This window comes from Crocuta crocuta, unplaced genomic scaffold (genome assembly GCF_008692635.1).
Source record: "Crocuta crocuta isolate KB4526 unplaced genomic scaffold, BGI_CrCroc_1.0 scaffold196, whole genome shotgun sequence".
In the NCBI taxonomy this organism is placed as follows: domain Eukaryota; kingdom Metazoa; phylum Chordata; class Mammalia; order Carnivora; family Hyaenidae; genus Crocuta; species Crocuta crocuta.
In genome coordinates this window covers 2,768,437-2,784,957 of record NW_027531026.1, presented here as the reverse complement: position 1 = coordinate 2,784,957, position 16,521 = coordinate 2,768,437, and the positions used below count along the sequence as shown (strand labels likewise).

General features: G+C 35.4%; 1 protein-coding gene across 8 annotated transcripts in view; it reads left to right on the top strand.

Annotated features, from left to right (window-relative positions):
• Nucleotides 1-16,521, top strand: part of MEF2C (myocyte enhancer factor 2C) — a 151,061-nt gene that overhangs the window by 39,935 nt on the left and 94,605 nt on the right. For 7 of the 8 annotated variants that reach the window (XM_077770977.1, XM_077770974.1, XM_077770976.1 and 4 more), the window contains exon 2: nt 14,033-14,225. In XM_077770977.1, coding sequence (XP_077627103.1) covers nt 14,172-14,225 — 54 coding nt within the window. In that variant the 5' untranslated portion in view covers nt 14,033-14,171. Of the gene's footprint in view, nt 1-14,029; nt 14,226-16,521 lie in introns of all 8 variants that reach the window. The other variant, XM_077770972.1, reaches the window with a different exon arrangement.

Below are 16,521 nucleotides of genomic sequence, written 5' to 3'. Positions count from 1 at the left end.
AGATTCCATGTATCCCTCTCTCTCTGCCCTTCCCCACTCGTGCTCTGTGTCTCTCAGAAATAAATAAACATTAAAAAAAATAAAAACAAAAAGGCACTGTCTTGAATAGTACCTTGCTTCATGAAGAAGTAGCAGAGTATACAGTTCAAGTACTGAGTCTGGGACTAGATTTATATACTCCATAATTATATACTCTAACACTATCTTTGTGACCTTGGGCAAGTAACTTAACCTCTCCGTCCTGCAACTTTTTTCTGTAAAATGGAAATGATAAAATGGTCTTTCTCATAGGCTTTTGTAAGGCTTGCAGTTAATATATGTAAAGCTTTTAGTGCCATAGTATTTTATAATTCATAGCTGTTATTTATTAAATTTCTAAATATGATTAGTGGTCCAAAGTGCATAATGTACCCTTAGTCCTTTTTTTAATAAAAAAAATTTTTTAATGTTTATTTCTGAGAGACGGAGACGGAGTGCAGTTGGGGGAGGGGCAGAGAGAGAGAGAGAAACACAGAATCTGAAGCAGGCTTCAGGCTCTGAGCTGTCAGCACAGAGCCCGATGCGGGGCTCAAACCCATGAACCATGAGATCATGACCTGAGCTGAAGTCGGATGCTTAACTGACTGAGCCACCCAGGTGCTCGAATGTAACCTTAGTCTTAACTGCTTATGTTGCTTGAAACTGAGGTGAACCAACCTTTCAAAGCAAGAAGTGTGGAAAAAAACAGTGTGTGTATCTCAGGACAGTGAGACTCAAAGCAGTTGGGTGGGCTAAGAGACCTACAGCTCATGGGTAGCAGAGCCCAACCCAGAGTCTGGTTACAAACACAGCTTTCTTTTCACTACACTCCACCACTTCTAGGTGCTGTAGAACTATACTGCACTAATTGCTAAATATTTTATTAATATTTTTATTTTAAAAGAACAGCAATTTTCTGCACTTGATATCATATTTATACTTCTTTGTAAAGCTGAAGAATGGTTTTCCATTGTTTCATCAATTATTTAACAATACTATTATGTTTTCTTTGAGCCAGGCACTCAGCAAAGTATTGGTTTAGGGCATTTCAGCGGTGTACTGTATTCAGCAGTCAGAGAGAAAACACTTATTCCTTTTTTTTAAGCTAGTATTTCCCAAAACATGTTCTGGATACATTTGGAAATACTCCAGATTCTGGCATCTAGCATACTGAAGAATATGAAAAGTCCTGTAGTAAAGAAATTTGTTTTCCTAATTTTTTAATTTCCTGACTTTTTTTTTTTATTTGAGGAATAGATTGTCATAATCCTTAAGAACCACTGATCTTTGGAATCCACTCTGGGGCTTCTGATAAGAGTCATGTACTTGCTTCCACCAGTGGGTGCTTCCTTTTAGATCTTTTAGAGAATGGGGACAAAAAAACTTCATTTCAGTAATTTCTGATCTGCAATGGCATGATCTTTTTTACAGGGGAAGTACTGTAATACTTTCCATGTATTAGTATCTGCCAAGGATGACTTGGGCTATCCTTGAAAATAGCCTGGGACAGAATGTGTAGACAAGCTGAGATAAGGAGCCTCCTGCCAGGCCTTCAGCATAGGAACCGACTTAGTTTACCACAGCTCATGGCCGGCTCTCCGCAACACACTTGCCCTGCCTGAGTATATGGAGGAAACATTCTGTTCATCTGAGAACACCTCTATTCCTAGCTCTTTGACAGTTTCGCTTTCCATATCCCCTCAGTTCTAAACATGTGGAAAAAGAGATAAAGAAAGGTGATGAAATGAAAAAATGGAGCGGGGAGGGCTACAAAGAGAGAGAAGAGACTCAGATTTACTTGCCTCTTTTGCATGCAATTATGACTGGGTTTTGGAGAGGGAGGTAAGTGTCCTTCGAAGGTCACTTTACAATACAGGCAGGAATGAGAGGAGTTTGCAATGTGAAATATTGATTAGCATTGAGAATACAGTCAAACACTATGCTGATTTTTATTAGAATAAATATCTATATCATGATTCATGTAGGAGAGGAAAGAAGACTTTTGATTACCAAAAAAAAAAAAAAAAAACCTTTTCCAACTTATGATTCTTTTTCTGGGCACTAGATCAATTATAAATGAAAATAGATTAGTATTAATTTAGGCTTCATGGTAAATTATACAACTTATCCTATTTTAAAATTGGTAAATTATGTTCATCAAATAGGAAATAAAAAGAAACTAGTACAATAAAGGATCAAATTTATATGAATCCCCCAGAAAGTGGCAGGGTAGGGAGGATTGAAAGTGTATACCTGTTATTTCTTAAAGTTTTGTTGCACAGGGAATTTTGACCCCTTCCTTTCTTAAAGTACTAGTTTTTCATTAGACATTTCTGTTTAACAAATTTTTAAATTAAAGTGTGTCTGTTGCCTTTTACTCTAATTTTTTTATTTATTAAAATTCATAATTCTTAACTTTTGTATTGTTTCCTCTTAAAATGCTTTAATTTAAAAAATATTAGATGATTTAATTTGTCTATTCATTCCAAGTTGGAAATTAGTCTGTTTGGCTTGAGGCTACATAGCTTACTCTCATTAGATGGGTATGTCCAAAGATATGTGAACATTTCCCATACAGTGAGACACTGGGATTTTCAAATATCGCTGAGATCTTAATCAAAACTGTGCTGATTGCTTGGGAGTTGGCTCCTGTGAGAGAGGAAATAAATCAACCTACCCTAGTGACTCAGGTACATTAGTAATGTTGTAAGATTGTTTATTTCTATAAGAAAAGAGGAATGATTTTAAAAATATAATTCTGTATTTCACATTTGCAAAATTTTTACATTCAATTTGTCAGATAGCTCATGGTGCTGTGCATATTTAACACAGTAAAAGGAAGTTCCTTCTTCAAGAACTAGTTCAGTCAGTGGACACTGATTTAATGAAATATCCACAATTCGAGGGAAGACGCACCTTTGTATTCAGTTAATATCAGTTTAGAAACCTAAATAGTTTCTTGTCAGTATTTCAAAGTTTTCACAGCTTTTATGAAATTACACAATGTTGAAGTGAAGAAAACAAGCTGACAATGAATTTATGAAATTGAGTTGCATCCAACTGAATTTTTACAAACGGATGTGGTGCTGTTTTTTATTTGAGCCTCATAGCCTCATCATAGAATATATGTATATTATAATTCCCATATCTGTAGATGAGGAAACTGAGGTTTGGGAAACTATGGATTAGCCAAATTTGTAGCAACAGTGACAGAGTATTCATGGAGTATTCAGACTGGAGGAGTCATCCTCCAAATAGTGCCTGACTCCATCTGTATTTTGGATCTGTCCTCAGATGTCATCTTCTCAAATATCATCTTCCCTGAGAGCACTGTCCACCTCTGCCCTTTCCTGTTCAGTCACCTCCTCACCTGTCCTACTGTGGTATTTTCTTTCTAGCAGTTCTCTGTCTAAAATCATCATACTAATGCGCTTGTTGATTGCCTCTCTCTGCCTTTAAAATGTAAGTTTTGTGAACGCCAGGACCCTGTTTTGTTCACAGTGGTGTCCCTAGGACCTAGCATGATGCTTGACACATTTATGCCTCTGTAACTACAGGTCAGACTTTTTCATTGACATCTGTAATATTAAGCATCATGATTTTGGTTCAGTCTCTGATGACATCAGTTTAGCCAGGGTTTGATTTGATCACGTGGTCCAAGCTAAAGTTTCCTTTAAATCTCTGAGGAGAGTACCCCCCATAGATTCAGTTATGTGTAGTTCATCTGCTCTAAAGCTGTGGCAGGTGGCCCTCACTACATCGTGTTAGAGAATCTGCATTGCACACGTGCACCATAGTCTCATTTCTCACATTGACCCGTTGTCTTTCCTGACCACCAACCCTGACAAAAGTTCTGAAGTGTTGAAACCTTGTGTCGCACAGCCCCAGTGCATCCTAAGGCGAGCAGGGCTGTCATGTCGAGTCCTCTTGTCCTGGAGTTCTGCACAGATAAAGGGAGGATATAGTTTTGAGAGGAATGCTATAACTACAAAGTGCATCCTGAAGGCCGTTTAACTCACAATGAAGGTCTGTGTTTTAAAATAGCACTATAACAAAGTAACTACAGAGTTTTGGCAAGGGCTTCAACTATTTATAGAACTAAGTAAGGCATAGTAAATAATACCACAGTACCCAGTTCTCCCTTGCCATAACCCCAAACTTATGAGAAACACTGTAATTATATTTTTCTACTTTAAAAAAAAATCATAGTAGCCATTATCAGTTTAACCATACGGAAGCTCAGGCTGAGATTTCTTTTTTAAATGCATAGTTTTGATTTTCAACAGCTGCACTGGGTCTTTAATCATATATTATCTTTATGAAGCCTTTTTCTAACATATGTTAATTGGCTGTTTTCTGTGACAAATTATGAGCTCTTACTTTGATGAGGTTCAATTGCAATCATGTTGAAGTCGAGTACGTAGAGTTTCCACCCCTGCTGGCTCCTCAAACCACTACAAACATCCGCACGTCACTGCAGTGCTGAGTAATGGCAGGATTTGGGCTGGCTGATTTCACTACAGATTTTTTTTTTTTCCACAGGATATTTTCAGCTTCTTTGTACTAAATCTGTTGCAGGGTTTGCCCTTTTTAGCAGAAGCGTGCTCTAAAATTAACATCAAACCTTATTGGAGATTACTATAATACAGTGAGAAATATTTCATAATACAACACCCCAGAGTCTTGTTTTGCTTTGCCAAAATTTTAGTATATTTATTATACATTTTTTAAGGTCAGTCAGCTGTTCGGTTGTTTGTAGTTTCTAAATCATCAGCATTTTGTAGTAAATATTTTGAATTTCCCTCTTCTGAGGAGAACAGTTATTTATTGAGCAGATGATTATCTATTTAGCTATCATAAAGAAAACACACATAACTATTTTTCTAGATGTTTCCAAATGTCAATATGTGAAAGATTCTATATTTTCTTTTTTCTTTGTAGTTGTAACCAACAGTTACATCTGCCGGTCAAGGAATGAAAAGAATTGCCATTTTCCATCAAGGTTAATGTCCAATAAGATGCATAGCATCCATTTCAGTTTTCTATCCTAATGTCAGTTTTTAATATATGATTAGGATGAACAGATATGTTCTAATCCATCTGCTCTGAGAACTGTGACAGATAGCCTGCATCAGATACCAACAGATGATCAGTGATAGCTATAATTAGAATAGATGTAAAAATACAGCACATTTGTTTATATTCTCAGAAAAGTAGTCAGGATAATTGATTAAGGCCTTCAGAAACTGTGTCAAACACCAGTCATACTGAGATTAATCTAACTGTGTTTCTGCCTTGACATCGAAGGTAAAGGACTCTGAAAAGTGCAGTGCTCCAAAGCCAGAGCTAGGGGTCAAATTTCCATACAGGTATTAGAGTTTAGAATAAGATGAGCCAGATGTGAATAGGAGCTACTCCTCCTCATGAGGCTGTTTTTAATCAGCTATCTCCCTGGAGTAGCACACAATCAATGAGCTCTAAATCCTGAGGCTACCTGCATTCATAGGAAGGCCTGGGAACATCATTACAGAACTTACAATTGAGCATATGTGAAAAAATTAGAGCAGAAATTAAGGGTAAGAAAGGTTAACTTCAGAAGTCTTTGGTACTACTCTTTTAGCAGGTCTTAAGGAGACAATTTAAATGCTTTAAAAAAAAAGAATATTAAACTCCACTAAATGCAGATACTACTCTATTAAAAGATCATTGTAAATAAGCCAAATAGAAAGTTGTTATTGATTTATGTTAGCCAGAAGTGTTTGAATATATATATTATTTTGAGAAGGCACATGTATCACTTTCGGCATGGGTAAGTAAATTTAAAGTGGGGTTTGTTTTTTTTTTTTTTCATTAATAGCACTACAGCTAGAGAGAATGGCTTTAGGAGCCCTGTGTGATACTTCAGTGTGACTGCAAAGTCATTTGATGCACTGTATCTTAAGCTAGTGTACACAAGGAAATTTAGTTCCACGTGATAAGACACATACTTAATTGGCTTTAAGAAAATAAACCAAGGTAAAGAATGATGTGCAAATGAAACAGAGAACTTGGCACTTGACTGTATGGAAGCCCGTGAGCCATGTGGCTTAATTGGGGCCAGTTGGGATCATTTAATGATTGCTGTCAGAAGATCAGATTTAATTCTCCTTATAAGAAGACCACAGTGGGATAGAGTTAAACAAATTGTCATCAGAGGTTTCAGATGAACAAAGCCTTAATTAGGTTGATTAGGATGCTGTAAAAGAGATGAAGAGAAGAGAAAAATTGATGAATCACTGGTTTCCATGTTGAGCCACATAGAAATATCAAATATCTATATTTTGAGAGACATTATTAGGGCATTTTGACTATTATGTATATTAGATGGAAGGCTCTTATGTAAACTTTCTAAATTTCTGAAGTTCAGCTAGAGACAAAAGTAAACGACATTCAGTGTAAATAGTGGGTGATTTATCAAGCTTTTTCTCCTTAATGGATAACAAAAACATTGGCAGAAGGACAGTAGTTATTTCTTTCTATTTCAGGGTCATCTTTAAATATTAAATAAATTAGGAAAATAAATAACAACAGAGGCACATTATTTTTAAGGACGTAATTTTCAATTGTTTAGCATAATATTTGAATACAGAAAAAACAAAGCCTTTACTTTTAACCAGTTGTATCACGGTCTTAGTAATATTGTGATTATTTAGTGGTAATAATACTCAGGTGTCTTAAAATGTACTCTTTTTTATCTTCACATTATGAGAGACGAAAATGTGGCTTTTCCATTTGCTGTGGTTTTGAAGGAAAATGTTCTCTCTGCACACACCCAGACACACACACACCGATCTATCAGTAAGGCTGAAAATTGTGTCCAATACATATAGGCTTTTGAGAAAGAAATGTATAGAATATTTCCATTTTAATGATAAAATATGAAATAAAAAAGACTAAGAAAACAATGAACGTAAAATTTTTTTCTGACAGGGTTGTGAGATGCCTGGAATTCAGATTTTGTTACAATGACACAAAAATGTATTAACAACATCTCCCCCATTCAATCCTAGCTTGCTTTGAAGGCTGGCAATTTTGTTTCACTGATATTGGTGTTGTATAGAGCTTTACTTGCTTTGTTCACTAAGAGGGACAAACAATCCAGCTGCAGGTTCTCACTGAGAGGTAACAGCTGGGGAACAGAACACACTCTGTGAGGTCACATAGTAGCTCTTGCTTTGTGATGAGGTAGTTCCGGGTTTACCTTTGTGGTAAGCCCTCGCACATCACTAAGTGGTCTTTGAAAGAAAACATGGTGGCTGTACCGTTGTGAAAAATTAGGAAAACAAAGACATGATAGAACACTGAATTAATTACTTAATATGATGCGGAAAGGCAAAAAAAAACTGTGATGTGGTTCAATAGTATCAGGCTCTTGACATATTTAGACCATTTGGAGTTTATTTTGGCATGGGAAATGAAGAAGGCTGTTTAAACTGCAGTGTGAAAAAAATGTTCAAGACAAAATATACCAGGGAAGACCATGACGGGGAAGCTGTGCTTCCCTTGTGTTTATTAAATTGTTTATAATGCAACAGAGTTGCTTAAAGGTATGTGAGTCTCCTAAATTCTAGAACTGTGTAAATAAAATGATTTATGTCAGTGATAATGGCAGGTTAGGCCCACTTATTAAATTAATTGCAGAGGTTTTCAAAACGAGTTCCTTTTTAGCCTTATTATATTTCTGACATACATTTCATCTCCTTTTGTCCTTGGGGAAAGATATTAAAGTAGGACTAGAAGCATTAATGTAGAGTTTTCAGCAGCCGTGGTCATTGGGAAAATTGATATATTTCCCTAGTTATTTCTACTTTTGCAGCCTGAAGCTCTTCCATGACTGATACTTAAGAGAAACTTCTTAATTTTTATAACACTATAAATTTTTTTTCTTCATATGATGATTATTGTTAAGGAATAAATGAAGCATTACCTGTTGGAACTTGCTCATCATTAGATCTCCAAAGTGAAGTCTTCATGGTGTATGTAAGGAATGTGATTCGTTTGGTAGCCTCATTGTATAATAAGACTTTCGTTCTATGCCTCAAAACTGAAGCAGTCTTACAAGTCATAGGTCATGTTTGCAGCACTGCTTTGTACCCACTATGTGTACAGTACCACATGGCCCATAGCCATCCGGCACATCAAGAAGTTGCTTCCCAACTTGTTGTAGGGTAGAACAAGCTAAGCTTCAGACCTGAGCTTCCTGACTCCCAAAATTCTTTCCACTTCCACTTCTCAGTGTACATCACTCTTATTCCATTATATAAATATGACAAAGGATTAAGTATGGAGTATGGTTATCAGCCTGCTTCTGTATAAGCAAAAATACGAAAAATGTTCTCAGAAATAGTCATTAAAAATAGCGACTGAAGAAAGTACACACCTGACGTGAAAATCTTAAATTCATTAATCAACTAAGCTATTAGCTCCTACGATGCTAGGAGGATGTGCCTGGCAGTGGGGTGGATAATGTGAATATGAAAGTGAGACAAAGCAGGGTTGGCCCACACATGTTGAAGATAGGCATTTTCAGTTGCGGCAAGTGCTACAAAGAAAGGCATGGTGCTGTGAGTCCTGACCAGGGATTTGTTGTGATCATGAAAGGATGGAGTGCTTCCTGAAGAGGTAAAATTAGAGCAAAGACAGAAAGGAAAGAAAGAAGTTAAGGAGGCACAGAGGGGAAGGAGAAGCGTTCCAGGCAGAGGGAATTGCATATTCAAAGGCCCTGTGGAAGGAAGGAGTTGTGACATGTGTGAGGAACTGATAGATGACATTATTATTTGTATGTGATACTATGTAACTGAGACTTGAAGACGACTCCAAACTCCATCACATTGACACTAAATTAGAATAAGTTGAGAAAATAACTTTGTGTTTGACATGATGGTATCTATCCAGAGGTAAATAATGTTGATTTTTTATTAGCCTTAGGAAGGTAAGCTTTGACTGTGTGTCTTTAATGAAATCAGCTGGCATTCATAGCTAGGGTAATATAACATAATACACTTCAAGAGAAGTAGAATGGCTTTCAGGATCAAGGAAATATTCCCCAACTCATAAGACATCACATAGTTGAGTAACAATAAGAGTAAGAATAATAACCGTTATATCTTTGGAAGTTCAAAATACCTCTTAAGCAGAAAAAGAAGTAAAAGTTCTCATTGTTTGTTTTAACCAAAATATAATTACATGCCTCGTATGTCTTTCAAATATGTCACAAAGGAAGAAGTTAAATGTATCTATATGTACCATAATAAGCAAAGTTTTCCACTTCAAATAATAATGAATCATTTAATGATTTGAATTACTAATACTAGGCTTGCAGCAACTGGGCTTACGATCATTTTCATCCCCTACTACACATATAGTTTGTGTTTATATAACAGTATAATTTTTTGCTGGACATAGTGTGCTTGGTTTTCAACCTTGAGTTTTTATACAACTGTACGAAGATGCAAGTGTTAGTGAAAATGTGAGACAATAAAGAAGTTATTTGCTAATATGAGTAAAAGAAAACCAGAATTCTTTCTTTGCAGGTTGACATTACATATTTTAATGTTTGATCATTATTCATAGGCTGTTTTTATTTAAGTGACTGCATTGTGCTTATCGTAGCAAAATACATGCTTTGCAAAGATAAGTTTAGCAGAAGAGAATTAATTTCTTCCCACATCTTTTAATGTGGCATGGCAGTCTCACTCTACGATCAAAACACATAACTGAAGGTTGTGTTTAATTTCTAAATCAAAGTGTTGTGGGAAGATGATTGAAATCTGAAGATGACTCAGATCCACTTGATAATGTGGTTTTCTTCCTACAGAAACCTTATGGTAGACTGCCATTTCCATGTTAGAAGGAACCTAATAGTGAGGAGATTAAAATAAATAGTTTCATTATATACTGAAAGTTTATGTTAGTTTCTTTGGTTCTTACTCTGAATTGTTTTAACAACTTTGAGAGCTGCAATAACATAGTCATCTATTCTCCCGACTCACTATATCTATTTTTTAAAACTGGGTGCAAAGAAGTAATGTGTTTTACTATAACAAACATGGACTTTTTTGGACAGTTTTTGTGATTCTATTTTTTACCAAAAATATAATTTATCCAGTTGGCTCCTTGCCTGTATAGAATCCTTTATTTGCCTTGAGGGGTAAATTAAGATTATACGGCTGCATTAGCTGTGTCAGATGACTTCTGTGAGGCATAGTAAACGGTAATTGTGATGTGTCTCCTATTTCACCAACGTGCATTTGTTTGTTTTCTTGTTTTTATTTCTTAAAACAATCATACAAAATACTCAACTAGAACTGAAATGGATTTTTCTTAGGTGTTTTAAAAATAGAAATTAAAAATTGTGTCCCCATGTCTGGATTTCTGTCATTGTCCCTTATCTGAACCTCTCAAAGGCCTCTCTGTGTGGCGTGCTGCACAGCACACTCAGACAGTTCTGCTCAGAGAAGGAAGTGAAGAGTTTTGGTTCCCATTTTACACTTCTGGAACAGTTTAGGGAAGGAAGCACCTTTACACCTTTTATTGTTCGTGGTTGCTGACATCATATCCTTCCCCGACCAGTCTGTGCGTGTTTCCTGCCATTCTGTCAAGATTCTTCTGTGTTACGGGGAGGGATTTGTGGGAGGGAGGGAGAGAGGGAGGAAGAGCAGCACAAAAAAGAGTGAGGCAGGGAAGGGGGGAGGAGGTGTGTGTCACTCAAGGGAACTTGTTTGTAAATGAGAGAGCTGGGGTGGGAGAAGGATCTTTAGCATCTGTCCACAAGAAATTCTTCTCTACTTGGGTCTCAAAACCACTTTGCCTTCATCTGTCTGCTATGCCAAACTCAAAGTGAACAGAAGCCTGCCATAATGAAGTTCCCCTTTTTAGTAAGCAGCTTGATTTTATTTTTCTTATATTTAGGCTGACAAAAAGAAAAAAAATGCAGAAGATTAACTCCATAGAGTGTAACTGTGGTAGAGCGTTTCTTTTTCTTTTTTTAATTACTGATTGTTTCTCTGTGGCTCTGTCATTTTCCAAGAACGCTTCTTTCATGTGGAGAGAAGTTAGCGGCAAAAGGCTGCTGGAATTATTTTAGGCTTATGGTTGATTGTACATAATGAAAGTTCTCAGCATAACTTGAGATTCTGCTACATAGGGTTTAGTGATTCTTTTCTTCATATACGTAAACAGTTTTAAAAACTACTAAAGTTACATAATCTCTTTTCAGCCTCTCGAGGCCTCCTACAAATTAATACTTGAAACTGACTTTACAAAATAATTTTTGCATAAAAAGCAGGTTAGAGAAATAGTTATGCTCAGAAAACAACTCCTGAGCTATTGTTGACCTTCCTAACTCTGCGTTTTTACTGACAGCCCCTGAAATGTGGTGATCCATAACCAAATGTGCTAAGCCACGTTTCAGGACATATTTTACTTCATAAAAACGTCGCATCATCACCACGTCGTAGTCTGCATGTGTACATAGTAATAGCAGATTTTGCATTTTAAAAATGTTCAGAAGGCAAGACTTCAAGAAATATTTATTTTTATGGAAAGCAGGAAAATATTTTAATTTTACTGAAATTTAAGCTTGTTTCTCTTTACCTTGCATATTTCAAAAAGGAAAACATCCAGTGGTATTTTTATCAACTATTTTATATACATGTTTGATATATGCATATAAGTTTTCTTAGGCAAAATATTTCCCATGCTTTTTGACAAATTAAAATCCTGGCCATGCTCTTTTTAAAAAGTGTCCGTGAAATATGGGGTGGTGATACGTAGGAACTCTTCTAAGTTTGGCTCCAGAGGAGCGCTCCCTCTGCCTTTCTGAAGAGACTTTTCTCCAGGGCTCTTCTTTGCTTGTTTGGTTATTTGTATTTTGAAACCAGGATCTGTAGACGTTCTCCCCGCCTTGTCACCACACTCTAATCTGTTCACCCTGACCTTCCACCTTAAAGTGAATAAGCGCTTAGGCAGGCATAGTCCTGTAAGCCGATAGTGCCACCGGCCTCAGCTAAATGAAAAGAAAGGAAATTGTCCCATATGCTTTCGCTGTGGATTCATGGGTTGGCTTTTCCGTGATAGAGGAAGCCAGTTTGTCTCTTTGGGGTCTTGCACATGCAAGGGAAATATCATTCTAACGTGCCGCTTGCTTCTAAGGTAAGACTATAGGAAACACAGGAAAGTTGCCCAGTTGAGTGATATTTAAGACTGTTTCTAAAAATAGATAGATGGACAGTGTTTGGCAACAGTGAATATATAATGCAATTGTGCTTCGTGAATGTTTCATATTGTAATGTGATTTTAATGTCTTATCATAGCTAATTTTTTCATGTGTATTTGTCAAATGTGTGTTATTTATATAACTCTTTAAAACTTTTGAACTACTTCCAACATTTAAAATTACCACTGGAGTTTTTGATGAGCACTGTGTGGTCATGATGTTACTCAACATATATAGTATTCTCAGAGGCACAACTGAGCCGCAGTTTCATAGAAAGGCATTGGGCAAAGGAGAATGGATGGTCTTAGTATTTAAGCAGCACTTAATCCACCAGAACTAATTATATCATGATAGCTTCTGCAATTAGATAACCACAGAAAATTTTAATTTAAAGAAATTTACTCAAGGTGATAAAGAATTTAGAAATTAAATTAAAGAAATCAAAAGACAGCTGATGATCAGACCAAGTGTATAAGAGCTTTCCTGTTCCAATAACTTTGAATTGGAGCCAAATAATTTATTGAATAGCCAGGACATTGGCTTAGCATTACATAATACATGTGGGAATTTTTCAGGTCCCTTGTCAGACACCAACTAAAACAGGGAAATTCTGAGCCATGTGTAAAGTAGTTGCATTCTCTGACATACGACTGGATAGAATAATTGGAGCTGTTGCTTGCAAATGAAGAATCCATTGTGGAATGCTTTCTGGTTAACTTCCACATTTCACGCCAATTCATTTTCATTACATTCAAATATTTTCAGATATAATCTAAAACAAAGTAAAATATATACTTTTAATACTCGAGTTCTCTGGGTTCATTTTATATTATTGATGATCATTTCTTTAATTTTAATTCATGACCTAAAGATATCTAGTATATAGAGCATCAAGCTGCTGTGATTTTGTATCTTACCCCCCAAAGACATATGATGTGTCTTTTTAAGATATTTAAATATTGAGAACTGATGGCTTATTATAAAAAGTGTAGTTATAAAAAAAAGTATCATTATAAATGGAGTATTACTCTAATTTTTTCCACCATTTCTTTTCTGGGAATGATTATCGTTTTTGATTCTTGTGTTCAAGATATAGCTTAAGGGCTTTCAAGAGGAAAAGGAGATCTCATTGCTGATAGCTGCTTATTATGTAAGATTAAATATCCCATATTATTTTTACAGTGTTCTCATAGCAGTGACTTTTTAAAAATAAGATTAAAGGATTTAGATTTAAATTAGTTGACATTTACATATATCAAATAGCACTTTCATAATAGTCCATCCTATTTGCATAACGAGGGACGTTATCACCTCTGCTGTCAAAACACGAGATTGTTTTCCCTTCAGAAATGAATTAGCTGCCCTACTTAGCATACACAGGTACATAGAGGTTCATTAACTCTCTGATTTAGGTAATTTTTCATAATAGAAGGGTGAAAATAGTCACCTAATTTCATTAAAAATATTAAGAAACTCATTGCAAAAGATACATTTCAAGTGTTGAGCTTTAAAGTACAGTTTTTGTCATTTAAATGACTTGTTATGTTACTTATAAGATTATTTTAACAGTAAAAACAAACTGTTCCTATTTGATATGCTCCTGCGTGGGATATACCATGTGCTTTGAGTACTTATTTTCATTCATTTGATTGGCTTACTTCCATGTAGTTTTCTTTTTTAAAGAATTAGAATGTGATAGTTCTTATGAAACTGCCTTTCTGTTAAAGTGGCATTTAGTTTTTCTTTTTTGTCCAGCAGGAACGAATGCAGGAATTTGGGAACTGAGCAGTGCAAGTGCTGAAGAAGGAGATTTGTTTGGAGGAAGCAGGAAAGAGAAAGAAAAGGAAGGAAAAAATACATAATTTCAGGGACGAGAGAGAGAAGAAAAACGGGGACTATGGGGAGAAAAAAGATTCAGATTACGAGGATTATGGATGAACGTAACAGACAGGTGAGTGGGGTAAACTTTTTCTTGTATCATTATTTATTGACTATTTACTACATTTCCCCCAGGTATATTAAAGGTACTGAAAACATTTAGAACTTGTAAACATCCATTAAGAGAAGTCTTAGTGAATTAAATGTGGCCAGTTTAAATGCTGTTATTCTATCATATGTCAAGGGGGGAAAACCACCTTATTGGTTAGACAAATAGCTTACACGTTCACGATTATTCACTTTTTATTTCAACATAAATTTTGAACGGGAGCTATCCTTGTGTAACATGAATAGCTTAATAATTAAGAGTTAATAAGCATAACATTGCTGCACTGCACGCATCATCAAACAAAGATATTCTTATATTCATGGGAATGAGGCATTCTGTGGTCATGCCCTTAAAAATTTAGAATATAGGCTTATAAAAATGGCTTTCATTGTATTCACAGTAAAGGAGAGTTTGAAATGTCTCCTAAATATTTAGCATTGTGCTGACAAAAACAACACCCTCACAGAATATTAGTAAGTTAAAACATGTAGGCAAAAACTATTCATTAATTCATACCATTTTCTTTAAACCATGAATTTTGTAAACAAAGAGACAGATGATGTTACCATTTTTTTTCTGCATGTCCAATGATAATACTGTGTAATACCGTTAATCTATTCTTAAAGATTTTATATATCCAGATGCTCTATTCGACAAAGATTTGTATATCATGAGCATCTGTGAATCTACTTTTTTGCTTCACACTTGCGGAGAGTGAATTTAATTAGGTGATAAAGGGATAGATGGGTGGCTTGGATACATTCTAATGTTAAATAACAGATAAGGGTTCCTGGGACAAATTGCAGTACTGCCAGATCCCAACCTGTACAAATGGATAATGGAACTTGCAAAACTGGCATTCATTCCTTGACCATGGGAGAGAGGAATGTTTTGCCTGTTGCTCATTTATTCTGGGGAAAGTTAAGAGGATAGTCTTTTTGGAGATGCCCTCACCAGACTAATTTCCTCCAAACAGACACTCTGTGTCCCCTGTTTTCCCTGTCTGTCTTCTTGGAACTGCAAGTGAGACTAGAACTGATTTGTGGTTTAAGATTTTTTTTTATGTTTTTTTCCAGTTTTATTGAGAAGTAATTGACATACATCACTGACTAATTTTAAGGCATCCAATGTTTTGGTTTAATTTACATGTATTGTCAAATGATTACCACAGTAAGTTCAGCTAACCTGCATCATCTCATATAGATATAATAAAAAGAAAATAAAAAGGAAAAAATGGATTTACTCTTAGCGGCCTTTCTGCGTATCACACATTAGTGGTAGCTGTAATCCTCATGTTGTACATTACATCCCTAGTACTTATTTATCTTGTAACTGGAAGTTTGCTACAAACTTTTGACCTCCTTCCTCCGTTTCCCCCTCCCCCACCCTCCACCTCTGGTAATCACAAATCTAATCTCTTTTGGTGAGTTTGTTTGTTTTTTAGATTCTACATACAAATGAGAGCATACAATCTTTGTCTTTTTCTGTCTGACTTATTTCACTTAGCACAATGCCCTCAAGGTTTATCCATGGTGTTGCAAATAGTAGGATTTCCTCTTTTTCATGGCTGAATAATGTTCCATTGTGTGTCTATGTGTGTGTTATAACAACTTATTTATTCATTCATCCATTGATGGACACTTAAGTTGTTGTATGTGTAAATTGTAATGAATAGAAGTTGTTATTTATGCCATCAAAGCCAGGATGTCATTAAGAGATAAAGAACCTTTTTAGATTTTCAAGTTTATACTGCCTTAAATTTATATATTTAAGGTACACAGGACTTGAATTATTTTGGACTGAAACTTGAGTTAAAGGGTAAATAAAGATTTTTGGTGGATTTCTTCATTGTTTTCCTATGTAGTGTTTATTGCTATCAGTCAAGCCAAAAAGTAATAATTATGTCAATATAAAACCATAATATTTTTTAGTTGGCTTATACCTTGAAATTGAAATTAAGACTGAAATATTGAACACCATTTACCATTGACTGTTTAGATCCTGTTACTTGGACTAGAATCTATTTTGAGTGCTGACAAAAATTATATGAATTAGCACCTAATTTCATTGATAATACCAGGTAGTTTTTAGGTTCATGAAATTCGTTGTGTTTTCCTTTTGCCTACAAAGAAAGAAGAAAATTTTTGCAGGTTGAATTCAGAACTTTCATTATGCTTTATACAAGAACATAAAACTCACACAGGGATGTAAGAATTGTAACACATACTTTTGAGCTAATAATCAAACATCTTAGCTTATA